The sequence below is a fragment of the Erinaceus europaeus genome, chromosome 19 (assembly GCF_950295315.1).
Source record: "Erinaceus europaeus chromosome 19, mEriEur2.1, whole genome shotgun sequence".
NCBI classification, from domain to species: domain Eukaryota; kingdom Metazoa; phylum Chordata; class Mammalia; order Eulipotyphla; family Erinaceidae; genus Erinaceus; species Erinaceus europaeus.
Genome location: NC_080180.1, coordinates 60,044,437 through 60,070,664, shown reverse-complemented (window position 1 = coordinate 60,070,664; position 26,228 = coordinate 60,044,437). Strand labels below are relative to the sequence as shown.

At 52.8% G+C, this 26,228-nt stretch overlaps 1 protein-coding gene across 2 annotated transcripts in view; it reads right to left on the bottom strand.

The window, feature by feature from the left end:
• Positions 1 to 25,696, bottom strand: part of TBC1D9 (TBC1 domain family member 9) — a 77,104-nt gene extending 51,408 nt beyond the window's left edge. For both annotated transcript variants that reach the window (XM_007536314.3, XM_060179044.1), the window contains exon 1: positions 25,400 to 25,696. In XM_007536314.3, coding sequence (XP_007536376.1) covers positions 25,400 to 25,526 — 127 coding nt within the window. In that variant the 5' untranslated portion in view covers positions 25,527 to 25,696. The remainder of the gene's footprint in view (positions 1 to 25,399) is intronic.
• Between the last annotated feature and the right edge of the window lie 532 nt (positions 25,697 to 26,228).

Sequence of the window (26,228 nt, the reverse complement as noted above, 5' to 3'; positions counted from 1 at the left end):
GAAAGAGGCAGACACCTGCAGCCCTGCACCACTGCTCATGAAGCTTCCCTCCCTCCACGCGGGGGCTTAGGGGCTTGAACCTGGGTCCTTGCACAAGGGAATGTGTGAACTTAGCCAAGTGCACCACCACCCAGACCCACCCCCCAGTTCTTAAGCCCCAGTCCTGGCTCTGCCACATCAGGACTCCCGAGCCCTCCCTCCCGTCCTCAGTTTCCCCACGCTTTACGTCTCGCTAGACTTTTGATCAGTATGATTCCACTTTTTGCAGTCTATTGGCTGTTGTCAATCTCCTCCCCCCCAAATTAGTGCAGGAGAAGGTAATTTTGAGAGACCGTGTTCACAAAATTGTTCTAGTGTATTATACTACCTATTTCTATTTACTATGCAATTGTTTATGTTTATTGTATGCTGTGTATAGTTACTGCTCATACAGCACACTCTATAACCAACACGGATGTGGAGAAAAAGACACTGGAGGCCAGGCGGCGGCGCACTGGGTTAAGAACACATAGCAGGAAGCACAGAGACCCACGCAAAGATCTGGGTTCAAGCCCCTGGCTCCTGACCTTCAGGGGAGGGGGGATGTTTCAAGAGAGGTAAAGCAGGTCTGCAGGTGTCTCCCTTTCTCTATTTTAAATATTTTTAAATTTATTATTGGAAAGAGACAGAGAGGGACAAAGGAGATAAGAGAGGGAGAGAGACAGAGAGACACCTGCAGCCCTGCTTCACCACTCATGAAGTTTTCCCCTGCAGGTGGGGACCAGGGGCTTGAACCTGAGTCCTTGTGTGCTGTAATGTGTGCACTTCACGTGCGCTACCAACTGGACCCTCTCTCTCTCTAACTCCTCCATCCGCTCTCAATTTCTCTGTCCTATCCAATAAAATGGAAAAGGTGACCAACAGAAGGAAGGGATTCGTAGCGTTGGCACTGAGCCCCAGCAATAAGCCTGGAGGCAAGAGGTGTTGGGGGGAGAGAGGGAGAGAGAGACTGGACATAAGTTCAGTGCCCTTGGGGAGTTGAGGTATCGATGGGGGACTGGGGGCGGGCCTTAGGGCTAACCACTGAATAAGGAGAAATGCATGACAGACCCAGCCCAGTCCATCCGCTGATCACACCAATGCCCCACATGAAAACCCAGCACCCACAACCACCAGTGTAGCTGCAGAGACCTCTGGTGTCCCTGGGACAATGGGATAAATGACGTCACAGAGCACCCCCCGCTCCCTGCCCTGAGCACGTGCTCTCACCGCTGCTGCCACTGGCTTCACCAAGAGGCAGAAAAAGCAGACCCACCTTCTGCGGGGGCTCACAAAAATATCTCAGAGTAAACTATGGCCGGTGAGCTCCTGCCAGGACGCTCTCTGGGAGCTTCAGGCATTGGGCAGCCAAACAAGAAGGAACATTGGGGGGGGATGCGGGAGTGGGGTGCGCTCAGTGCACACAGCTGAGCGGTGCTCCTCTCTAAAGCACCAGGGAGCACCCCTGCCCCGTCCCCCCCCAACCCAGAAGGTGGTGCCTGTCTGCCAGCTCTCACCCAGGCACCCCCGGTGACAAGCCCAGCTCACCAATGCCATCTCCTCCCCACGCCCACCTCCCTCCCATTCCTGCTTCTGTGGCAGGATGGCGGGCCTGGTCTGGTCTCCATCCCTCTCCTGCTCTAGGTTGGGAGCGCCAGACAGAACACCAAGGTCAGAGACATTCTCTGCTTTCATAAAAATCTATTTTATCGATTACACACGAGAGAGGCTTTTAAATGAGAAAGAGATGCCAGAGCACTGCACCAGGGACTGTACCGAGGGGCCTGAGGCCTGTAAGACTGGTGCTCTGACCGCTGTGGTCCCAGCCTATGGGAGGGGGGCAGATCCATCCTTTTGGGGACCTGAGCCTGCACACGGCACCTTCACGGAGCACAGTGACCCTCTAACACACATTTTCAGAAAACCTAAACTGTAAGCAACTAAGGTGCTGTCTACACTTTGATGTAGAAAGTCAAGATTCAGAAAGTGAAGAATGCACAGCCCTCCTATCTCCACCCACAGAGACTACTAAAAATTGGAAAACCTGGTCTAGAGAATCCAAAAAGAAAAAAAAAAAAAACAGCAGGCTTCAGACACCAGGATTTTCTTAAAAGTCCTATTATGCTTCCCTCCGAAAACGCCTGTCAAAACACCGCGGCTCTATTCACTCCCCACACAGAGCGTCGTTTCAGCAGCTGCACCCCTCAGCCATTCCTGGCACTAAGCAGCTCTGATGGTCCGAGAGCACAAAGCCCTCACAACAGCCTTCCCCGTGCCTCCCGATCGCATCAGCTCAGTGGCAGCTTGTAACATCAGCGTCGTTTCTCCAAAAAGATGCGGGAAAAGCTTTGCAAAACTGGCACCTCCCGGGGCCCCACCAGGCCGTGGGCACTCGAGGGTGAGGAGCCAGAGCGGGGCGGCAGAGCGGGGCGGCTGCTCTCCTGCGAGGCTGGGCAGCAGTCTGGTGCCCGAGGCACAGAAGCTTCTGGGTGACAGCGCACACGCAGTGCCAACGATGGGACCCGGGGCCTCGGGGCTGCAAATCCCAAGCTCCAGTACAGAGGGATCTCTTGAGCCATGTACGTGTTTTGAAGGAAGGCGTGTACACCGGTTTTTACAGACACAACTGACTGCACACTCAGACTGCAGCAGGGCAGAGGCGTTCTTACTTCTTTCATCCTGTAATATATCTGCAAAATTTATCCAGGTAATCCTTGTGAATGTGACTCACTGTGCTGCTGTCCTGTACAAATACAACTTGTCTTTTCTCTTCCTCAATGCCATTGGGGTTTATTTGCAGTTTTCTGCTCTAACAGACACTGCAATCACTTTCCGGAGACTTGACCGGGAAGCCAGTGAACACGGCTCTTTAGAGCAGAACGATGGCACATGCAGGTGTGTTTCTGAGCCTTGGGTTGAATGTCACACAAATGCTCTCCAGAGTGATCTGCCAGTTTGCACTCTAGCATATGGACAGTGAGGAGAACATCTATTTCTACATAAGATCCCCAACCCATGGTGCTGTGGGATTTTTGAAAGCAGCCCTGAGGGTGAGGACTGGCATCTGACTGCTGTCTGAATGTGTGTCTCTGATGGCTGAGGAGTCTGAGTATCCATATGAGAGAAAGCCTGGCAGCCCACTTGATGTCCGGCCTGGGACTTACCCGACTCCGGCCTCAGCTCCGATGGGACACCAGGAGTGCCACCAGCAGAGGCCACACCAGCTGGTCAGCCACCTGTCCTGTGGGACCTGTCTCAGAGTTTGAGAGTCAGAGAACCTCACAGTCTATCTCCCATGTTTTAAACTCACAGTAGAGTGAACCCTGGAACCCCAGCTTGACTCTCACCAACACAGGGCCCCAGGCTCGTAAGCCCCGGCCTCGGGGCACAGCACACTTCCTGCAAGACCAGGCGTTCTGACCCCTTCAGGCTGCGGCAAGGGGGCAGGAAGAGGCAGCCGGGTCCTGGCTGCAGGGGAGGGGCTCCAGCTACGGGCTCCCCACTTCCCTCAGGAAGCCTGCTTTGCTGGCTTCTCTCCACAGCGTTCAAGGCCTTGCACAAGGTCTACCTGCTCTGGTGGAAGGGCCTTGCATTCTTCTTTGTTTTTCCCTCTTTCTGGAAAATGTCTATTTCCCTCCATATCCAGGTCACTTGTGCTTATCCCAACACTCTTCTCTCAGCTTTTGACCCTCCACCTGTCAGCACACCGCCTCCCCTCCTGTAAAGGGTTCCCCCCGCTTAAGCCAAGTGTCTCTGAGTTGTTCTAAAATAGAAGGAACACACACACACACACACACACACACACACACTGGACAATGAACTGCCAAGCATCCTGCCCTCTGAATGACTAAGGCAATTCTCATCACGTTGCTTCCTCTTGGGGAAGAAAGTTCAATTTCCTCCCACAGGTCTGAGATCCGTGGTGGCAGGTATGGCTTCATCTCAAGGTGGACCCTAAAGGCCTAGCACGTCGTGCTGAATACAAACATCAGATCATCACTGGAGCTCTCCCAGTCTGTGCTGAGACAGAGAGACAGAGGGACAGAGAGCACCACAGGAGGGCCATATGAATGGCAGACCAGGTGCATTATTTAGGCGAGATCTTCATCTGAAAATGAGAAGGGGAGGAGAGGAAGGAGGAATAAGAAGAGAGGGGGAGGAGGAGGAGGAGAAGGAGGAGGAGGGGGGAAGGAGAGGAGGAGGAGGCCCGGAGGAGGAGGAGCAGCAGATAACCAGAGCCTCACTCTGAACATGTGATGCCCGGATTTAACTCAGGGCCTCACTCTTGAGAGTCTGATCCACTGTGTCACCTCCAGGATCCTCCCGTTGAGCTATCTTGCCTGCCCTGTGTTAAATATTTTAAAAAGGCTACAAACTTTTCAACCTGATGGGGCCTGGGAGGAACAAAAGCTTATTTGCAGAATTCATGCATCGTTATACTAAAGATCTTAACATCACAAGCTCGTGCAAATGGGTCACAATAAAAACTCCCTAGTGTTGCAGAATTCAGCAGCTAGAGACCAAGACTCTGAGAAGGCTAGAAATCCTATCTCAGAGCGTGAGAGACAGTGCAGCTAGGTCATACCTGGAACTTTCCCAGCCAGGAGGAGTCTGCAATGCCCTTATTTCAGAAGCAGCTGGTCCCCTTCCTGATGAACTTTGAGGTTTATCTGGAATTGAACTGGGTCAGGGAAAGAGTGCTTCTCTTCTTTCTACTTCTGGAAGCCAATCCGGGGTTATCACCAGACAACCAGGAAGAACAGGGGTAGAATTAACAAACAGATCGGCGAAGGCTGTTGATGCCCGTGCTGACCAGGCGAGAACTGCAAGTGGCAGGGCATGTGGTGCAGGTGAGGGAGATGGGCCACGTGGAAAGCAACAGGTGTGGGAGATGGAACGCTGAGAAGGTACAGGTGAGAGGCGGGGCACGAGTCACCTGAGGCAAGAGCAAAGTGGAAGACAGTCACGCGTGCAAGAACCATGAGGAACCACGTGCCCGAGGCCCTGAGGAGATGAGCCCTGCTCTCACCGTGACTCTGGCTGCTCTCACCATGACCTGTCCTCTTCACCAATGGGTGGGCCACGTGGCCCAGGCCCCACTCCGTGCACAGTCAGTCTGCAGGGCACTGCGCTAGAGGCTGCACCCTCCCAACCTCCCAGAAACTAACCAGAGGGGCTCTCGGCCCTGGAACTCCCACTCATCCTCCACGGCTGCATGTCCATGGGGCTCCCCAGACACCACGGGGTCTTTCTCTGCCTCCCTCTCTCTCCTCGCTTTGTGGAAAGATGAGCTGACACACCCCAGCAGGAAGTGCTGTGGCTCCAGTGCAGGTGCCCAGCACTTCTCCAGGTTAATGTTCCTTCCGGCTCTAAGAGATGATGATGAAAACCTTTTGCTACAACCTGGATGGTGTCCTTTTCGGCGAGATGCGCCAGAAGGGGAAGGAGAACTGACCACTGGATCATCTCACTCACTCACTGTGGGGAATTAAGAAACAAAAGGAAGAGACAGGCGCCATTTTAATGAGCTGTGGACTATTCCAGCAGATCCAAGGACTCGGGGTGGGGGTGGGGTGAGACGGGCAAAGGAGGGGGCTGACGAGGGGAGCGGACAGAGTGTGTGCTGTGCAGACCTGGCTCTGGGGAGACAGCAAGCTGTACATATGCTAACACCAGCCTTGGAGACCAACATTCCCCCAGCAAATAGATCTGGAGAAAAAGAGAGAGAGAGAAGTCTCAGCTGCTTTTTAAATCTCCAATCTAACGCAGACAGATGCTTTGTAAAATAGGGTGCAGAGGAAATAACAACCTTTCAGAATGGGGGGGGAAGTCCCCGATCTTTAATCATTGTTCTCATTTTCTGAGCGCAAGAAAATAGCGCTGTTTTTGTCTCTGCTCCCGGCAGTGGCAAGAAGCAGTTTGCAAACCAGTGATCTAAATAGCTCTAAATTAAGGAAGAGGAGGCAGGAGGGCAGAGATAGTCTCCAGACTATGTTTAGTAGAATCCTGTGTACCATGTCAGAAAGCCTCCTAAGTGCCGTTTACAGAGCGCAGGGATCACTGAATTAGAGAAAGCCTGGTTTCCCACTGCAAAATCTCAACTGAACTGTCTCTCCACTGGAGGTAGACACATATGGTCTGAAAGTGAGGTGAGCCAGAGCGCTGGGTGGGTGACACAGAGGGAAACAGACACAGGAGACAGAGGGACCAAGCTGGAGAGCGGCAGCACCCCACCCCTGTAAGGCAGACCCTTCTGGGAGTCCCCAGCGAGGTGGGCTTCAAAAGGAGAGGAAGAAGCCCTCACTTCTAGTTTCCACCACAGAAGCTAGCGCACTGGCTGGTTTAGGACAAGTGGAGCAGAAAACTGAACTGGGAGGAGTCTCCAGTCTGCAGTCAGTCCGCACCCAGCACTGGCACTGCCAAAGGCCTGGTCCTGTGGGAGCTGCCTCCTCTCCCCTGCGGCCCTGTTTCTTAAAGCCACACACACACCTCCTCCTGCAAAAGGGGCAGCAGGTGGGTCTGCTGCTGCCTGCTCCCAGGGGCTGCATCTCAGAAGGCATCACCAAATCATCCTCCTCAAACACAAAGTGGGCTATTACTGCTCCAACACTGGGTTACAGATTGGCACGACTTCAGACCTACACCCCACGTGTGTGGACGTCCCCCTGCACCCATCAACCAAGTCCCCGAGCCCTCCAGTGTGTGGGCTGCTCCCTCGGGAGACAGTCTGAACTGTTTGCCTAACATGGGTCCCAGCACCGCGCGGGGTCCAGCTGCCTAATTTTTAAGGCCAGCTGCAAAATAGAAACGCATGAACCAGTGTCCAAAAATCCTTGATTTTCACAAAAGTTACAGTAAAAAAACACGTAACCGTGTGCGTGTGCGTGTGTGGAGTGTCCTTGAAGTCTCCCGTCTCGGTCAGTGGCAGGACCCCCTCCCCACACAAGCAGCCTGGTGGTGATCCCTCCCCAACTCTGGCCCCGAGTCCAGCTTGCTATGGGAGAGACAGTGAAGACCATGGACTCAATGATTTCACAAGCACAGCTGGTGCAGGGCCAGCCAAGGTGGGTCCCCCCTGGCCCCCACTCCCACCCCAGAGCTTCCACATGCCCATAGGGAGGGCCGTGGGTGGTCCTCCTGTCCTGGAAGGGAGGACGTAGGTCTGACACCTGAGAACTCAAGGTCCCTACCGGCAGCTAGAGGAACACAGAGCTGCAGCTGGAGGCTGAGAAGTTCACCCCTTTCTCACACCCACCTCAGGGATCCCAGTCCTGAGGCCCCTTGAACCCCTTCGCCGAGCCTGACAGCACCCCTTCCTATTCACACGAAGCCCTTTTTGCCAGCAAATGATTTCGAAGCACAGAAATGACTACGAATTGAAAACGGCCTAAGGATGGCCTAATGGATAAGGACTCAGATTGTGTGAACCACTAAAGTCCATGCACACAAGAATACTTGGACATTGAAAGCCAGGTCCTCCAATGCTTATTCAGCAGCCTGCACTGTGGCGACACCCTTGGGGGCCTGGGCTGGGCCACCCCAGGTGAGGTGGCAGTTCTGCCGGCAACCCCGGTGACTAGCTCCTCACTGGATGGCTGGATCTCTAGACAAAGAAATCCCAACGCTGGAGCTGGAGCTGTGGCATCCTCTGCCTTTGTTTTCCCGTTAAGAATCTTTTATACAGGAGTCGGGTGGTAGCGCAGCAGGTTAAGCACACGTGGCACAAAGCGCAAGGACCAGTGTAGGGATCCTGGTTCGAGCCCCCCGCTCCCCACCTGCAGGGGAGTCGCTTCACAGGCGGTAAAGCAGGTCTGCAGGTGTCTATCTTTCTCTCCCCTCTCTGTCTTCCCCTCCTCTCTCCATCTCTCTGCCCTATCCAACAACATCAATAACAACAACAATAACTACAACAATAAAACAAGGACAACAAAAGGGAAAGTAAATAAATAAATAATCTTTTATACTTTCATTCTTATCACCAAGTTTGTGCAGAGACCCCAAGCACAGGCACTGGCCGTGGGGTGGCTCGCCAGTCATCTGGAACAAGCTGCTGTTAGAGTTCCTTTATGTGTATCACTGACGTGACGGGGGGGGGGGGGGGGGAGCAGTTCTGCCATTCAGAGCCCTAAGACTGACTGAAACCCGATTCTATTTTTTTTCCTCACCCCCCCCTTTTTTTGTTGCCTCGGGGGTTATCGCTGGGGCTCGGTGTCTGTACTACGAATCCACTGCTCCTGGAGGCTATTTTTTCCCTTTTGTGGCCTTTGTCGTTTATTGTTGTTATTATTGCTATCATTGTTGTTGGATAGGACAGAAATCGAGAGGGAAGGGGGACACAGAGAAAGGGAGAGGAGAATGACAGACACCTGCAGACCTGCTTCACTGTTTGTGAAGCGACTCCCCTGCAGAGGGGGGAGCCGGGGACTCAAACCAGGATCCTTACGCCGGTCCTCGCGCTTCACGCCATGTGTGCTTAATCCGCTGCGCTACTGCCCGACTCCCTTTTTCCTCCATTTTACTGGGGGGGGGGGGTTGATGGCTTACACCGTGGCTGTCTATCTACACTCAGCTCCCCATCATGAGTGTCTGCAAAATACCACCCCCCATGCCACCCTGTTGCCCAGCCCCTCTAATCTCCCCCTTTCCCATTGCCTCCCCGGGTTCACCTGCTTGGTGCCCCACCTACAGCCTTCCTTTCTGCCTGCCTCCCAGGCCTCTCACAGGCAGGTCACTGGCATTCCTCCCTCTTCCCGACTCCTCCCATCCACACTTTCCCTTCAGCTTCCAGCCCAGCGGAGGCAGTGAAGGCTGGGGTGTAGAGTTCTGGTTTGGCATCCAGTCGTCTGTTCCTTGGCCTTGGTTTGCCAGCACTGTTCTTATCACTGTCCAGTCTGCTCTTCCTTTTCCGATGTATTTGCTTCTTATGTTGCTGATGTTTGCAGGAACCTGGTTCTCAAGCCCTGACGACTCGGTCTCTCTGGCCTGAGTGTGCCTTCCCCTTGTCCCTCTCTGTGTCACAGCAGAGTTGGGGAGCAGCCCGGTCATCTGTGCCCACTTGCAGGCTCAGCCTGGGCTCCGCTGCTCCAGCATGTGGCCACAGAGTGAACTCTGGTGTAGAAACAGCTGGCTCTCCTGAGAGGGCACCCATGGCACTTCAATCCCCACCAGGGAGAGAGAGAGACAGGCTGGGGGTGTGGATCCACCTGCCAACATCCATGCAGAGAAGCAATTACAGAAGCCAGACCTCCCACCTTCTGCACCCCATAAAGAATCTTGGTCCGGATTCCCACACGAGGGAGAAATGTTAGGGGGAGATGACCAGAGGGCTGTGAACTCCAATTCCATCAAGACCCGGAGAGAGAAGAGGAAAAAAAAAGGGACACTGTGAGTGGTGACAGGTGTAGATGTGACTTCGAAAGGAAGCGAAGGCAGGACCATAGGAACAGAAAAAAAGGCAAATAAATATAAATAGTTATAGAAGCAATAGTCAACCCATATCTGTGACCTTGGGAGAACTACTGCAGTTTCCAGTGGAGGGAGAGGGGACATAGAACTCTGGTGGTGGGAATGATGTGGAATTGTACCCTCGTTATCTATAGTTTTATAAATCCATATTAAGTCACTAGTAAAGAAAATATCAAAGCCTCTCCTGAAGGCTAAACAAAACCTGGGATCTGATTTCAGTCCTGGACATCTGTGCAAACCCGGCTGGAGCTGAGGAGGGTGATGTCATCACTGCCGCATCTCCAGGGCCGCCGGCCACGTGGGGAGCCCATCCCGTCTGCTGAGGGGCAGGAAGGGACGGCCAGTAGGTGGACATCAAGGGAGCACCTGGTGAAGGCACCGCCAGCAAGAATCAGAGCCTGCAGCCCAAAGCAGGGCCAGCGAGTCCTCCTCTCTCTCTCTCCACACCCCTTTCCTAACTCAACTCTTTCTCCAAATAATAATGTTACAAAACAGACACACACAGAAAAGCACACCTGAGTTCTCCAAAGAGAACTTCAAATTAATATCTTTAAACATATTTTGGGAGGTGGTAATGGTTTTGCAGTAAATACAGTTGTTGGAACATGGGTAAATTTTCCGTTTTCTGCAAGACATTCTCACCCCCACCTAAGACCTCCGCCATCACGCGCCAGGACATGAAAGCTACCCACCCCCTCAAGTCTTTTACTTTGGTGCAATACACTTATTTATTTTAATGAAAGAGAGAGAGAGAGAGGGAGAGAATCACATTTTCCCTCTATCAAGCAAGCCAAGGTCACATTCTTCAGCGAGCCTGACCCCAACCCAACAAAAGGGGGGAGAGCAGAGCTCTCTCTGACCCAAGCAGCTGAGGCATGAGGAAACATTCTTTGCTCGTTAAATCGTAGGAAAGTAACAATGCTGCCAAACCTTCCATGATCTAAGCCTGACATTTTAGAAAAGGGGGTGCGAGTGTACTGCACCAAAATACAGGACTCTGAGGGGAGCATTCAGGATGCAGGATGGTGGAGGAGGTTTGCAAGTGTCTTATCTTCCTCCCTCTCTAGCTCCCCTTCCTCTCTCAATCTCTCTCTGTCCTATCCAATAAAATGGGAAAAAATTGGCCGCCAGGAGCAGTGGATTGGTAGTACAGCACCGAACCCCAGTAAAAAACCTGGAGGCAAAGGAAAAAAAATAAAAATAAAAAGAGAGTGGAATTGTGCAGGTGCCAAGCTCCAGCAAGAAGCCCGGCATAAATGAATAAAGTTTAACGTTTTACGGTTGCAGGGGCTTTTCACCTAAATTGACAGAGAAAATGAAGATCCAAGTATTCAGTGTCAGGCTTATAGTCTCCCCACTCCCCACCTCTCCTCGCCTACAAAAAAAAAAAAAAAAAAGGAGTTTAGATAGCAACTCAGAAAGTTTGATAAAAATCTGGAAAGAATTTTTTCCCTTACTTTCCTGGACAAGTCTGGTCTTGACACCAGTTAAATAGCAGAGGGATTAGTCCCTGAGTATTTAATAACTCTTGCCACTGTGAATGCAAATAATTATTTTTGAAGAGAAATGAATAAGTCAAGACTGAAGGGAGGAGGGATGTTGCTTACATTGTAAAGGCCATTAAAAAAAAAAAACCACTTAGGAACATTATTGCACAAAGAAAAAAATTTTTTCCCTGAATATCTTGAAACATCCAGTCTTCTCCCCCACCCCCCACCCCGGTTTGGATGGACAGACAGTTTTGTGTCGATGGACGATGGTTGTTGTTTCTTAAGAATCCAGAGTGGAAAATGGAGTCAGCCTCAGCTCTAGTGTCAGGCAGGGACTGTAGGGGCTGGTGGGGACAGAGGAGACCTGGGGGAGGCCCACGCAGGACTGGAACAGCTAGGGGGGCGGCAGCAGCCCGGCCGTCGTGTGGTATGGTGTCACTTTGACCCACTTCCTGGGAGCACAGTACCAAGCATGCTGTCTTTTGGATCCAGGGAAATGGCCCTTTCCTGATACTTGTTTGAAATGAGCTCCAGAGTGAAACTGATTCATATAGTCCCACTATGAAAACAGCATCAAGGACACAGCACAGAAATAGCTTCCTGATGATGGTGTGTGTGTGTGTGTGTGTGTGTGTGTGTGTGTGTGTGTGTGTGTGTGTGTGTGTGTGTGTGTGTGGTGGGGGGTGGTTCTGGCACTTGGGATGGCTACCGTGTGCCACGGCATGAAGGAACTTGGCCATCCTCACTGGTGGTGGTGTGGTTGTGGTTACCTGAATAAGACCAGGCTTTGCTTCAGCTTCTGAAATAAGCACAGGATGAGAGCAGAGCTGTGTTTTCTGTGTGGCCTGCAGAAGATCCTTATGAATAAATAGTAGCGCTGCCCTAATTGGGAAAGGCTTCCGATGTCCCCAAGGTCCTGTGCAGGCGTCAGGGTCCTTCTGCTCTAATGCGGCAATGTAGGCCAAGCTGTCTGAAAGCTGTCTCATATCTGCAACTGGACACAGGCATCTCCTTGGATATTTGGTTTTCTCTTTTGAAGAAGACCCGTGTTGTATTTGTGACCAGTACAAGCAGCTGTCCAACTGTCCCCAGAGACTTAGTGTCCTCGAAGTGAGTCAGGAGAGAGACCTAGTTCCCCTGCCCCCCGCCCGCACTGCAGCCCCCTTAATAACATGGAGCCCAGCACATAACTTCATTACTTCTTGGGGTTTGTATTCCAACCGCTACCCCACCTCTGAGGACAGCCTCCCCATGATTAAGAGTGCAAGTTGGGCGGTAGTGCAGTGGGTTAAGCACACGTGGCGCCAAACACAAGGATCTGCGTAAGGATCCCGATTCGAGCCCCTGGCTCCCCACCTGCAGGGGAGTCGCTTCACAGGCGGTGAAGCAGGTCTGCAGGTGTCTGTCTTTCTCTCCCTCCTCTCTCCATTTCTCTCTGTCCTATCCAACAACGACATCAATAACAACAACAATAATAACTACAACAGCAATAAAAAAAAAAAGGGCAACACACGTTACCGTGGAGGAGAGAGGGCTTCAAGCCCCGGGCTCCCACCTGCATGGGGGAGGGGTCGGAGCTTAGCGAATGGTGAAGCAGGACTACAGGTGTCTCTCTTTTTCTCTCCCTCTCTCAATTCCTGTCTCTGTCCAGAATAAAGATAAATTGACAGCTGAGGTACCAGACAGTGGCACACACTTACCATGTGCAGGGACCTGGGTTCAAGCCTGCACTCCCCACCTGCAGGGGACGCACCACGACCGGTGGTGTTCTCACTCATGCAAAAGGTGGTGATGGTGATGGACTTGCCCAGCCTCTTAGCCTGTGTGTGCACTCTACTGGGTGCACCACCACCTGGTTCCTTTTAAATTCAGTTTTAAGAAAGAGAGAAGCTGACCAACCGGAGCACTGCTCAGTTCTGGCCTGAGGTGATGTCCGGGGCTTGAACCTGTGACCTGTGGGGCCTCGGGGCTGCAGGTCTGGTGCTCTGCTGCTGAATCACCTCACCAGCATCTGCACCGTTAAGTTAAGCTTCTCGGAGGTGGCGGGGCCCATCTCCAGTGCTGCATGGAGCCTGGCTGGCCTGCGGCCTCAACCTCCTCACTTGGATGAGAGCTTCGCTCCCTGATGCCTGAAGCCCAGCAAAGTGTCACAGGGAGCCCGAGGGGCACAGATGGGCCCAGGGCACCTTGATGGCGGTGCCCCAGCTGGGGCACATGAGGACCCTGTCACAGAAACCAGAAAAGGGTTTCATTTTGTCACCCCCACTGGACAAAGTCTCCCCACGAACGCTGAGGCAGCCTTTCTCTTCACACCCCACCTGGTCCCAGATGGAACCCAAACAAGGTGCATGAATCTTGGGGTGCCTGGGACTGTCTGTGGGTACCACTTAAGCCCCCAGCCCCCTGCGTGCTGTGAGAATAATGCACCCTACTACTTCCAAGATACTCAATGACAGTGAGATCCACCCAGATTTTTAAAAGAAATGGACCAACATGCATTGCACCAAGCAAAGGAGTCTGGGGAAGAAAAGCAAGGGACAGGATGGAGGGACACAGGGGTCCAGGTATGTCTCCTAGACGTCAGTCAAGGGGAGGAGAGCAGCTGTGCATCTGTGTTGAAGGCCAGGCTAAATCATTAACTACACCCCAATACAATGAATGAAGAGTGGTCCCGGAGGTGGCACAGTGGATAAAGCATTGGGTTCTCAAGCATGAGGTCCTGAGTTCAATTCCCGGCAGCACATGTACCAGAGTGATGTCTGGTTCTTTCTCTCTCTTCCTATCTTTCTCATTGATAAGTAAAGAAATTCAAAAAAATAATAATAAAGTACTAAAAGTTTATTTAAAAAAATTAATGAAGAAAAAATGGTCCAACTTATCATTCCTTCCATCTCTCTCTCTCTCTCTCTCTCTCTCTCTGCCTGCAGGGTTATCTGGGGCTCAGGGCCACACTACAGCTCTATTGCTCCTGGTGGCCAATTTTTCCATTGTATTAGAACAGAGAGAAATTGAGAGAGGAGGGGGAGACAGAGAGAGAGAGAGAGACACCTGCTGTCCTGCTTGGCCACTTGTGAAGGGTTCTCGCTGCAGGTAGGGAGCCAGGGGACTTGAACCTGGATCCTTGCATGGGTCCTTGTGTGGATTCTTGCGCTTAGTACTATGTGTGCTTAACTAATTGTGCCACCACCGCCCCCCCCCCCCGTCTTTTGTGATGAGACAGACCTCACTGCATACAAGTTCTCCCCTCTTCCTGGTAGCTTCTTCTTTCAGACAGACCCAGAGGGAGAGATCTCACAGAATCAGAGCTGTCCTCAGTGCCAAAGCACTGCCTGTGTGTGCCAGGGCTCAAGCCCGGGCCACGTGATACCAGTGAGCTACCCTCAGGCCACCTCCCTTCTTCCTCTGAGCACCTGCTCCATCCAGACAAGGTGGCATCACCTGTCCAGTTATTTTCACTTGAGACACATTGTCAGCAAGCTGATGGCCACTCTGTTGACGTCTGGTGCTGCCAGTGTGCCGACGGCCCCCGTGAGGCGTGAGGAGCTCGTCTGGGAAGGCGACTCCTGGCACCACGTTCTCCTGGCTTTCTGAGGGCTCCCAGCTTCTCTCTCCCTGGGTCCCCACACTCAGCACAAGGAGCATGCAGGCACACCGTGAGTTAGGGGCCAGGGCCGCTCCTACAAGAGCTGCAGTTGGCAGGTCCCTGTCCACCCTGGAAAGCTCTCCAGAGACAACTCAACTCCATGCTGGTGGGAGAGGCAGAGCCGCTTTCCATCAAAGAGCTTCCACAACTGACCTCACTCCCAGACCCGGGCTCCAGACACAGGCCCCTCAAGGGAGACTTTGGCTTCTCTGAGAACAGAATGGTGACAATCAAGTGGGAGGCACCAAGGCTTCAGGGTTCAGTGCAGGAACACGTCTGTATAGAAGAGAGCTCCTTGGCCAGTCTGCTCTCCTTTTCTCTCTCTCTCTTTCTTTCTAATTCTTATTTATAAAATGGAAGCACTGACAAGACCACAGGATAAGAGGGGCACAACTCCAGACAATTCCCACCACCAGAACTCCATATCCCATCCCCTCCCCTGACAGCTTTCCCATTTTCTATCCCTCTGGGAGCATGGATCCAGGGTCACTGTGGGTTGCAGAAGGTGGAAGGTCTGGCTTCTGTAATTGCTTCCCTGCTGAACGTGGGCACTGACTGCTCGATCCATACTCCCAGCCTGCCTCTCTCTCTGTGTCAGTCTGCTTTCAATCTGACTTGTCAGAGCGACTTATAAAATACCTGACTGCAGGGGCAGATGCCAAAAGCAAGCCTCCAGCCCAGATCACAGCAGGAAGCCTCAGAGGGTCCCACTGGGAGGGGAGGGCCCTATCTCTCTCCCCTACAGGTGTGTAGGTGTGTGGCGGGAGGCCAAGGCATTACACCCCCTCCTTGGGCAGCCAGGACCTGCAGTCTGCAGTCACAGGCTTTGTGATGGGCGCAGGGTGTGTGTGTGTGTGTGTGTGTGTGTGTGTGTGTGTGTGTGTGTGTGTGTGTGTGTGTGTGTGCGCCCTCACCATGCTTCTGGCTGGCCTGTGGACAGCTGAGCAAACCCAGTCAAATGAGCAGCTTTGGGGAAAGATCCTTCTTTTGGAAAGGGCAGCCTTCTTCCAAAGGGTTGTTTCCCCATTCCTCCCTCTCTCCCTCCCTCCTCCCAGCCCACCGCCTTCCCGCTGCCACACCCCCGCCACACCCCCACACCAGGTTCTGACAGCTCTGCTGGTAAACACAGCTCGCCCTCTCTCCCTCCATAGCCCCTCCCTTCCTCTGCCCTTAATCCCCCATCTCCTCTCTCCTTACACAAAGGACTCTGCTAGTGGGATCTGGGGCTGCCTGGGGGAGGACAAGGGTGGAAGTGGCCAGGGAGGGCCTCCCTAAATAAATAAATAAATAAATATCCTATACACAAATATGTTTTACATGGAAAAGATGTCCATGTGTGTAATACATACGTCTATATGAACACACATACATTATTTATTTCCTTATTCAAAGAAATCACATCTCAGAAACGTGAATTCAGGTCTCTTGCTGGCCTAGTGAGAGGGTGAGGTTCTCTCCTGGTTCTGGGAGGGGCAGCCTACTCCCATGGGTCTGTCAGGTCACAGCCATACCACAGAGGAAGGCCTGTAGCAAACCTGATCTGTGAAGTGCAGATAAAGCTAAGCTCCAGTGTCCTACCATCCTCAAGTCTCCTGGACTTTAATGGACGCCCTTTAGAGAACAAAGCTAAAGGGGCCAGGTGGTGGCCCACCTGGTTAAGTGCACATGGACCTAGGTTTAAGCCCCCAGTCCCCATCTGTGAGGGGAAAGCTTCATGAGTGGAGAAGCAGGCTACAGGTGTCTCTCCCTGTCTATCTCCCCTTCCCTTCTGAGTTTCTTTCTCACTATCCAATAATAAATAAATAAATATATTTAAAAAGAGAATTTTAAAAAGTGTAAAAACAGAGGGAGAGAGGGCGAAGCAAGGCTAAATGTAAACCTCATTGTCAAGAAGTTAGAAAAATAGTAACCTGTATCCAAAGGAAACAGAAAGGAGGTAATAATACATTATAGAGATTAAAAACGTCAACATCCAAAAGAAAAAGTCAGCAAGTCCAGAAACTGACCCTTGAATAAAGACACAAACTCTACCCCACCATCTGGGGCCCTGGTCAGGGAGTCCTGTTAGAGGTCTATTCCCACATAGACATGGTGGGCCTAGACCTCTAACAGATGCCGCTCTCCACTGCCACCAATCATCTCCATCAGGAACAATGTAGTGGACCCTCTTGTGGGCCTCTCCAGGACCTTCCTTCAATGTGGATCAACAATGGTAGGGACTGCCCCATTCTCCGAAGGGAGGCTGGACAACATACTCTGCCACTCGAGGAAGATGGGTCCTGAAATTAGTGCAGCCTGGAATGTTCCTAGCCATGACCACAGAATGTGAGCTCAGGCCTACAGGGATGCAGAGGTCACATAGGCTCCTGTGCTGACTATGGGCCCCAAGTCAAATCAGTGAGGTTTACAGTTAATGGTATTTATATAATTTCCCAATATTAAGGCATTACTCTCTTCCCTGATGCAACTTTCTAGTCCTGTTTCCAACTCTGACATCATCTCCCCAGACAATACCTTTAGCCCACCTGTATGTTAGCTGTCAGGCTCATGCAAAAATTGGTAAAGTCATGGGCCCCTTGGAATAGACCTAAAATAGACCCACTAGCTTTTTCCAAAATGGAGACCCCCAAATCTCATCTGCTATATTCTTATATATATTTATATTTAGCTTTATTTATATTTATTTATATTTATATATATTTATATTTAGCTCCCTGATTTTTAAACAATTTGCTCTGCTTTATATCTAAAGGCTCTTCAGCCACCAAGTTGCAGATGCTAGCATGCATGACATGACATCAACCTGACTTTCCTGGGCAGATGACTCCACCAATGTACCCTGGAACCCCATCTCTCCAGAGCCCTGTCCCACTAGGGATAGATAGAAGCAGGCTGGGGATATGGATCAACCTGCCAAGACCCATGTTCAGCAAGGAAGCAATTCCAGAAGCCAGACCTTCCACCTTCTGCACCCCATAATAATCCCGGGTTCATACTCCCAGAATAGGAATAAAGAATAGGAAAGCTACCAGGGGAGGGGAGGGGATACGGGATACCGAGTTCTGGTGGTGGGAATTGTGTGGAACTGTACCCCTCTTATCCTATGGTCTTGTCAGCCATTATTAATCAGTAAAAAAAAAAAAAAAAACATAACTGATAAACTCCTGTAAAGGCCGATAAAGAAAGATACAACAATGTTAGGACTGAGGAGGTGGCAGGCAGAGAGAAGGCATCAGGCAGGGGAAAGGGCACAGTGGTTTGTGCAACAGACTTTCATGCCTGAGGTTCCAAGGTCCCGGTTCAATCCCTGACACCAGCATAAACCATAGTTAATAAATGAGTGCTGTGTAAATAAATCAGTGAAGCGACACTGCAGACCTCACAGATGCGGAATATACAGGAATATTGTTACCAAATTGATGCCAGTACATGTGAAAATTTAGATGAGTCAAAAAAAAATTTAGGTACGAACAAGTTATAAAAGAGAAAATTTTAAATATGAAAATAGTGGTCAGACAATAGCTGAGCTCATGATATTTGCACAAAGAAAACCTCAAGGCCAGACAGTCTGCGGTGAATTCTGCCGCACAGTCTAGGGTGAGGTGTTTCGGGAGCCACAGCAGAGGCATCATCCCCCAACAGGCTGACTGTCAAGGCCAGGAGGACCTGGCCACAAAAATCGGAGGAGAATGTGAGAAAGAAAAAAAACCAGGAGGTGGCACAGCCGGTTAGCGCACACAGTACTAAGCGTTAAGGGCCTGTGCAAGGACCCAGATTTGAGCCCTCTACTCCCCACGTGCAGGGGGAAGGGGGGGTCCCTTCACAAGAGGTCCTTGCGCTTTGCACCACATGCGCTTAATCCGCTGCGCTACCACCCGACTTCCAAGGCTGTGTCTTCTTTGGAGACCCAGTAAGGGAAGGAGTACTTTATAGAAAGCACATCTGTTTTCCACATGCACGGCGATGTCCTCGCCTGTGCAAAAGGAAAAGTGAAATAAAAAAATAAAGTATTTGAGAAGTAAGATGACCAACATGCTAGATAAAAGAACTGAGGGTGTGGACGCTGGGAGGTAGCACAAGGGGTTAAGTGCACATGGCTTGAAGCACAAAGGACCAGCGTAAGGACCCAGGGCTCTGAAGTGCCCTGGTGGCTTCCCCACCTGCAGGGAGGTCGCCTCACAAGCAGTGAAGCAGGTCTGCAGGTGTCTCTCCCCCCCACCCTACCCCCGTCTTCTCCTCCTCTCTCCATTTCTCTCTGTCCTATCCAACAACAACAACAGCAACAGCAATAACAGCGGCAACAAAAACGGAGAAAGTGGCCTCCAGGAGCAGTGGATTTGTAGTGCAGGCACCGAGCCCCAGCGATAACCCTGGAGGTAAAAATAAATAAATAAAATAAAGGACTGAGGATGTAGAAAATGCAGAAGAAGCTACCGATACATTAGTGGGCTTCATTTCATAATTCAGCTTGGTTCTGGGTACAGGGTTAGAAATCTCCCCCTCCTCCCCCTCCATCTTCTTTCTGCCTGCAGGTTATTGCCGGCACTACGAATCCACTGCTCCTGACGGCCATTTTTTTCCATTTTATTGGATAGGACAGAGAGAAACTGAGAGAGGAAAGGAAGCTGGGGTGGGGGGAGAGGGAGAGAGAGAGAGAGAAAGATACCTGCAGAACTGTTCACCGCTTGTGAAGCAAGGGCTCAAACCTGGATCCTTGAGCTTAGTACCTTGTGTGCTGAATACCATGTGGGCATTAAAATTCTTACAACTGTATTTCTGTAGGTTGGCAAAAAAGAATTCGAAAATTAAATTGGGTGGGAGGGCAATGGCACACTTGGTTAAGTGCACATATTACAATGTGCAATGACCAGGTGCAAGCCTCTGTAAGGGGAAAGCTTCACAAGTGGTGAAGCAGTACTGCTGTTTTTGGTTGTTGGTTCCTCTCTCTCTCTCTCTCTCTCTCTCCTTCCCTTTCAATTTCTATCTCTACTCAGTAAATAAAATTAAAAAATGGAAAATAAAAAAATTTAAAAGACACAATATACAGTAGAGTGAAAAACATAAAACACCCAGGGATGAGTCTAATAAAGGCATGTAAGACCTCTACTCAGAAAAGTGTGAAACGTCACTTAAAAATAAAAAAAAGGTTAAAGATCTGACGAGAGACAACTGCCATGTCCACAGGCCAGATTACCCATTATCATAAAGCTAGTCATTTTATCTAGATTTACGGACTCAGTGCAACTGCAATCACATTCCCAAGAGCTAGGCTGAGGAGAAAGCTGAGTCCGTTAGAGCACCATCTAGCATGCCTGAGGTCCCAGTAGGTTACAGGTTCAATCCCAGGCACCACCTAATGACAGAGCTGACTTCTCCCCCCACTACCCCATACACACTCTCTGTTTTTTATTTTTATTTATTGGATAGAGACAGAGAGAAATCAAGGGGAGGTAGGTAGAAAGGGAGAGAGACAGAGAGACACCTGCAGCCCTGCTTCACTGCTTGTGAAGCTTTCCCCCTGCAGATGGGGACCGGGGGCTCAAACCTGGGTCCTTGCATACTGTAATGTGTGTACTCAACCAGGTGCACCACCACCTGGCCCCCCCACACTCTTTTTTTTCTTTCTTTCTTTCTTTCCTTCTTTCTTTCTTTCTTTTTAAAATATTTATTTATTCCCTTTTGTTGCCCTTGTTGTTTTATTGTTGTAGTTACTGACGTTGGTGTTGTTGGATAGGACAGAGAGAAATGGAGAGAGGAGGGAGAGACGAGAGGGGGAGAGAAAGACAGACACCTGGAGTTCTGCTTCACTGCTTGTGAAGCGACTCCCCTGCAGGTGGGGAGCCGGGGGCTCAAACCAGGATCCTTACGCCGGTCCTTGTGCTTTGCGCCACCTACCGCCACCTGCGCTCAACCCGCTTCGCTAATACCCAACTCCCTACACACTCTTTCTGAATGACTAAATAAATCTCTTCGGAAAAAAAAAAATCCCAACAGTTTTAAAGTCTCCGTGGCTGCTGTTTTGTTTTCCATGGGGGCCTAACTGCTGGAAAGGTGTTGTGTAAGTGGGAAACACAACAGAAGCCAAGCAACTCTTAATGCACAGAAAACAAGCTAAGGAGAGCTGGTCCACTGCCTGGAACCCTCATTATACGGCCACGATCTGGTATGGGAGCAAGAGTATACTGAGACTGGGCTGGGAGACGTCACAACGGCTTTCATGCCTGAAGCTCTGAAACCCCTGGTTCAATTCCCCAGCACCACCGTAAGCCAGAGCTGAGCAGTGCTCTGGTTAAATTAATAATAACAATACACATGCGAGCAAGCACACATGCCCGAGCCAAAGGGACAGACTTTTGAGAATCCGGATCAGATCAACACTTGTGGGCAGCTGAGCTGGGATCAAGGCAGCTCTCCAGGCCACGGGAAAGAAGGTCTCACCGAAGTCTGGAGACTTCTAGGTCCCATAAGGACTTCTAGAAAACAAGACCTGAGCCCTACCTCATAGGACATGTAAAAGTTAACTCCCAAGGAAATTGCAAATATAAAGCCGGGGCTAAAACTGTCCAGTTTCTTAGTCAGGAGGAGGCCTGTGGGCAGAGGGCCTTCAGAAGAGGAAAAGACTGATTGAATACAACACCAACACTAAAGGGAAGGAGCCCATCAAGGATTTAAACATTAACGTTAAGAATTTGTTTACTGGGAGTGGGCGGTAGCGCAGTGGTTAAGCGCAGGTGGCGCAAAGCACAAGGACCAGTGTAAGGATGCCAGGTACTGAGGTGGGAGGAATAAGGACACCTGCCTTTGGAGAGCAGAGTGGTGTCATCTCTTAGGGCCGGTTACACACATGGCCTGTGAGTCAGCAATCCCTCGGCCCGGTCTGGACCTAACAGAGGCTCTGTCCACAGGCACAGGAAGTGCACGCTGGGAGGCCACCGTCTCCAGACTGTCCCCGGTGGGTCCCCGCCTGTCTGGCAGTCCTCGAGCAGATTCAGGCTCACCGTGTGCTCGTAAGAGCTTCCCCCAACAGAGATGAGAACAAGCTACAGCCACAAGCAATAGCTATAAATACCACACACAGAGCAACGCTAAGCAAATATTCCAGACACGAATCACTGGTTCCACTTCATCCCCCCTCCCCGCACCCCACCCAGAGAAAGAGAGAGACTCAAAATATGAGTATCTAGAGATACATTCTTTGTTGGGAAAATGACAGAATATCAAGGAAGGATTTACCAAAAAACCATCAGGACAGACTTATTTTTTCCTCCCCTGGGGGGCGTGGGGGTGGCACTGCTGCTCGACTGGGTGACCGCAGAGCTCCCAGGGCTTTCTGGGGTGTGGGCACCGCTCTGCTTTGCACCCTGGCATGGCTGCGCGGTGATTCACCAGTGTGCTCTGCATATCCATCTCCTGCCCTTTCCTGGACGCGAGCAGAGGAAACTGCTGCTCAAAGGGCCAGACACATAAACTCCATGTCTCGATAATGGAAAGCTTCCTGTACCATGCTGGAAGTACCATGTTACATGCCATGCTGCCTGTAACAGGGAATCCAGTCTCATTACCAAACAAAACAAAACAAAAAAGAGGTGTCTTTGCTGGAGTCTGCAGAGATGCCTGCCGGACATCTGCCCCAGCACCCAGGACTCCTGCCCCGCCACAGGGAAGCGACTGGGCCGTCTACACCAGGCCTCTCCCACTGCTGCTCTGCTCTCCACCTGTGTACCTTACAAGACGGTTCTGCCACCTTCCAGAAGCCCAACAAGAGGCACCTAACAGGCTCCTCCCTCCTGTGCCCACAGAGCCACCTTCTGGTCCCCACTCCACCGGGAAGTCTTGGGAGTGCAGTCTCCCCTTTATGGGGAGATCCCACTCCCCCTCCAGGGCCTCCTGGCTTTCAGACCTGGGGTTCCCCTCTGCTGACCCCCCCATCATCCCCACTCATCTTTGCACCCTATTCTCTTCCTCTGAATTGGGCTGGGTTCTGTGTTCTGCTGAGGCTCTGCAGACTAGCAGCTCTGTACTAACTTCTACGATTATGTTCTCAACATCTGTCCTCTCCCACTAGCCTGTGAGCACTTCAGTAGCTGAGGACGCATATATATCTGTTAAATGGTAAGAATGTGCAGGGAGTTGGGGCGGTAGCGCAGTGGATTAAGTTTGGCACTTGGTGCAAAGCGCAAGGACCAGCATAAGGATCCCGGTTCGAGCCCCCAGCTCCCCACCTGCAGGGGAGTCGCTTCACAGGCGGTGAAGCAGGTCTGCAGGTGTCTGTCTTTCTCTCCCGCTCTCTGTCTTCGCCTCCTCTCTCCATTTCTCTCTGTCCTATCCAACAACGATGACATCAATAACAACAACAATAAAACAACAAGGGAAAAAAATAAATAAGTATTAAAAAAAAAAAGAATGTGCTGAGGTGGGCAGGCGGTGCACACCTGGGTTGAGAGCACAGGACCAGGGTTCAAATCCCTGGTCCTCAAGTGCAGAGAAGAAGAAGATTCAATAGCCATGAAGCAGGTCTACAGGTCTTCCTCTCTCTCCTCCTTCCCCCTCAATTTCTCTGTCCTATCAAATGTAACAAAATTAATAAATCTTTTAAAAATGACAAGAGTGCATTAATAAATGCAAGAATAGACGCAATTCAGCCAGATATCGTAAACACAAGACGGGCCTCTGGCATTTCCGTGTTGTACCCGGCTTACCTGTAGCTCATCTACCAGGGCAAACATGTAGGAGCCTTTTTAAAATGCCCGCACTTTATGTATTTTATCCCCGTTGGCTGAACATAACTTTGTTGGCAATAATTTCAGTTACTCCAGCCTTAAGTGCAAACTCTTGCCTCTCTGTGTTATAAAGACACAAGGACCTACTTGAAATCAGTCGCCCAGGGTGAGGTGCCAAGTGGATTTCTGTTTGCCCCAGCTCTAAGCGTTGGCAAACAGACAACCCAAGATGCAGTGAAGAGGAAGAAGCACCCACCTGCATCTTTCATGCACTAGTACAGACGGTTCTAGGAGATACTCAGCAGTGTTGAAGGGTTAACTCTGAGCAGGAAACCATTCCTGCTACCACCAGAACCATCCACAATGCTGCTCCTTCACCATAGAAGAGCACAGCCGGACAGACGGCATACACCAAGGCTCCCTATTAGCCAGCACTGGTAGGCAGCCTCCACAAAATGAACTGGGAAATTCTGATTCTGGGCCACTGCAGAGACGTCCCTAGCAGAGGCTGGAGCTGTGGTGACTCTTTCTTTCACCACAGAAATAAACCAACCAAATGAAATCACCTCCAGACCATCTAACACACTAGGAGACCTTTCAAACCAGGATAGACGGAGTCAGAATCCTGATCACCACCACCATGCCCACAGTCCACAACAGGGCACTCTGCTAGCACAGAAGCTAGCAGGGGAGGGTTGGGGGGTGGCTGGTGGGGGGCATTCCCTAAACTCTGAAGAGGCCACACAGCTCCTCTCTCTTCTGCAGTAAACTGGGGCTCAAAATTCACCCCTTTCCTACCCAGACCTCCGTTTCTCCTGCTAACTGCTCATCCAGCTAACAGGCAGAGGGACGGTCTGAGCTGTCCAGCGTGGTGTGAGCTCCAGGTGACCACCAGACAAGGCGGGCTCTACCAGCTCCACTAAGCAGTCAGGTCACAGCCTGCAGGGGCCCAGGGAACAAGAGGGCGACTGGGTGCCACCCAGATGCAGCCCCAGGACTCACTCCCCTCCTCCTTCCTGCCCCGGCGAGGTGCACCGACAACAATTCCTGGCTGCTTATGTATTCAATCTCTTCGGCCCCAGCTATCAGAGGAAATGACCACACCAGCCTCGCTGCCGGCTTCCCCGGAAACAAAAGCGCATTTCATCCCCAAGTGACCTCCGCGCCCCTCCGGCCAGTCTCCCTCGGGGGATGGGCACAGGGTTGGGGGTAGGGTGGGGAGCAGCACTGAATCCAGAAAGGCGACTATACGCCCCCCGCCCCGCTTCCACTCCAGCCCCCTCTCACTCACCCTCCCCCCCAGAGCTCCGCAAAACTCGGGCTCCTGTTCCCACAGCCCCGCAGGATCCTGGCTCCAGCTCCAGCCCGACTCCCAGCCCCTCCCACAGCCCAGCAGAATCCCGGCTCTGAACGCCCCCCAGCCCCGAGGATTCAGACTCTGCACCCCCCTCCCAACCCCGCAGGACCCAGGCTCTGTGCCCCCACCCACCGCAGCCCCTGAGGATCCGGGCTCTGCGCCCCTCCAGCCACGCAGGACCCGGGCTCTGCTCCCCACCCCTCTAACCCGTACTGATCCGGGCTCTGCGGGCCCCCAGCCCCTAAATATCCGGGCTCTGCGCCCACCCCCACCCGAGCCCCTACTGATCGGGGCTCTGCTCCCCACCCCTCCAGCCCCTACTGATGCGCGCTCTGCGACTCCCCCAGCCCCTACTAATCCGGGTTCTGCGACCCTCCAGCCCCTAAGGATCCGGGATCTGCGCCCCCCCCCCCCAGCCCCTAAAGATCCGGGCTCTGCTCCCCACCCCTCCCGCCCCTACTGATCCGCGTTCTGCGACCCCCCAGCCCCTAAGGACCCGGGCTCTGCTCCCCACCCCTCCAGCCCCTAAGGACCCGGGCTCTGCGGACCCCCATCCCCTGAGGATCTGGGCTCTGCGCCGCCCCCAGCCACTAAAGATCCGGGCTCTGCGCCCCCGCCCCACCCCAGCCCTTAAGGATACGGGCCCCGCCCCGCCCCCAGCCCCGCAGGATCCCTGGGCCCCGGGGAGCGGGCGCCGCGCTCTTACCCGCCAGCCCGCCGCCGCCACCGTCGCCCGCGTGGCCCTTCCTGCGCTGCAGGACGAAGAAGGGGTTTGCGCGCTCGATGACCCACAGCGCTCCGGCCAGCAGCACCTCCTCGGGGTTCACCCACATGCTCGCGGCCGCCGGCTCCGCACCCCGCGCTCACCAGCCGGCGCCCCGCGGCGCCCGGAGCCCCCCGCAGCCCGACGACCCCCTGGGCGCGGCGAGCCGCATCCTCCCGGCCGCCCGGCTCGGGCCCCGGCGGGGCGCGGGGGCGCACGGCGCAGAGCGAGCCCCGAGCCCCCCGCGCCCTCCCCGCCCTGCGGCCCGGCTGCGCGCAGCGAGGACGCGCGGTCACGGCGGAGCGAGGGCGGCGGCGCGGCTCCGGGGGCGCGGGGTCGGGCGGGCGCTGCGGGGCCGAAGCGGGCAGATGCGGCGGGCACGGCGCCCCACGCCCATGCCAGCCCGGACTCCGCCTGCTCGGGGCGGGGAGAGCGCGGGGGGCGGGCGCCCGGGGCTGACACCGCCCCTCTCCCGGCTGCGCGGCTGCGGGCGGCGACCCCGCGGTGCCCGCGTCGGGGCGCAGCCAATGGCGGCCGCTGTTTTTGTTGCCGGCGCCGCCGCCCGGCCCCGCCCCGCCCCGCCGCTCCTCGTCCTGAAAGCGCATTACATCACCCCTCACCGCGACCTAGCCGGGAGCCCTGCCTGCACCCCATTGCAGGCTGCCACCCCTCTGGCTACAACCCGGCTGTCCGCCAGCTGCACTCCGGCTCCACCCTGGCTCCACCCCGGCTACTCCTCGGTTACCCCCCAAGATGGACCTCGGATGCCCGC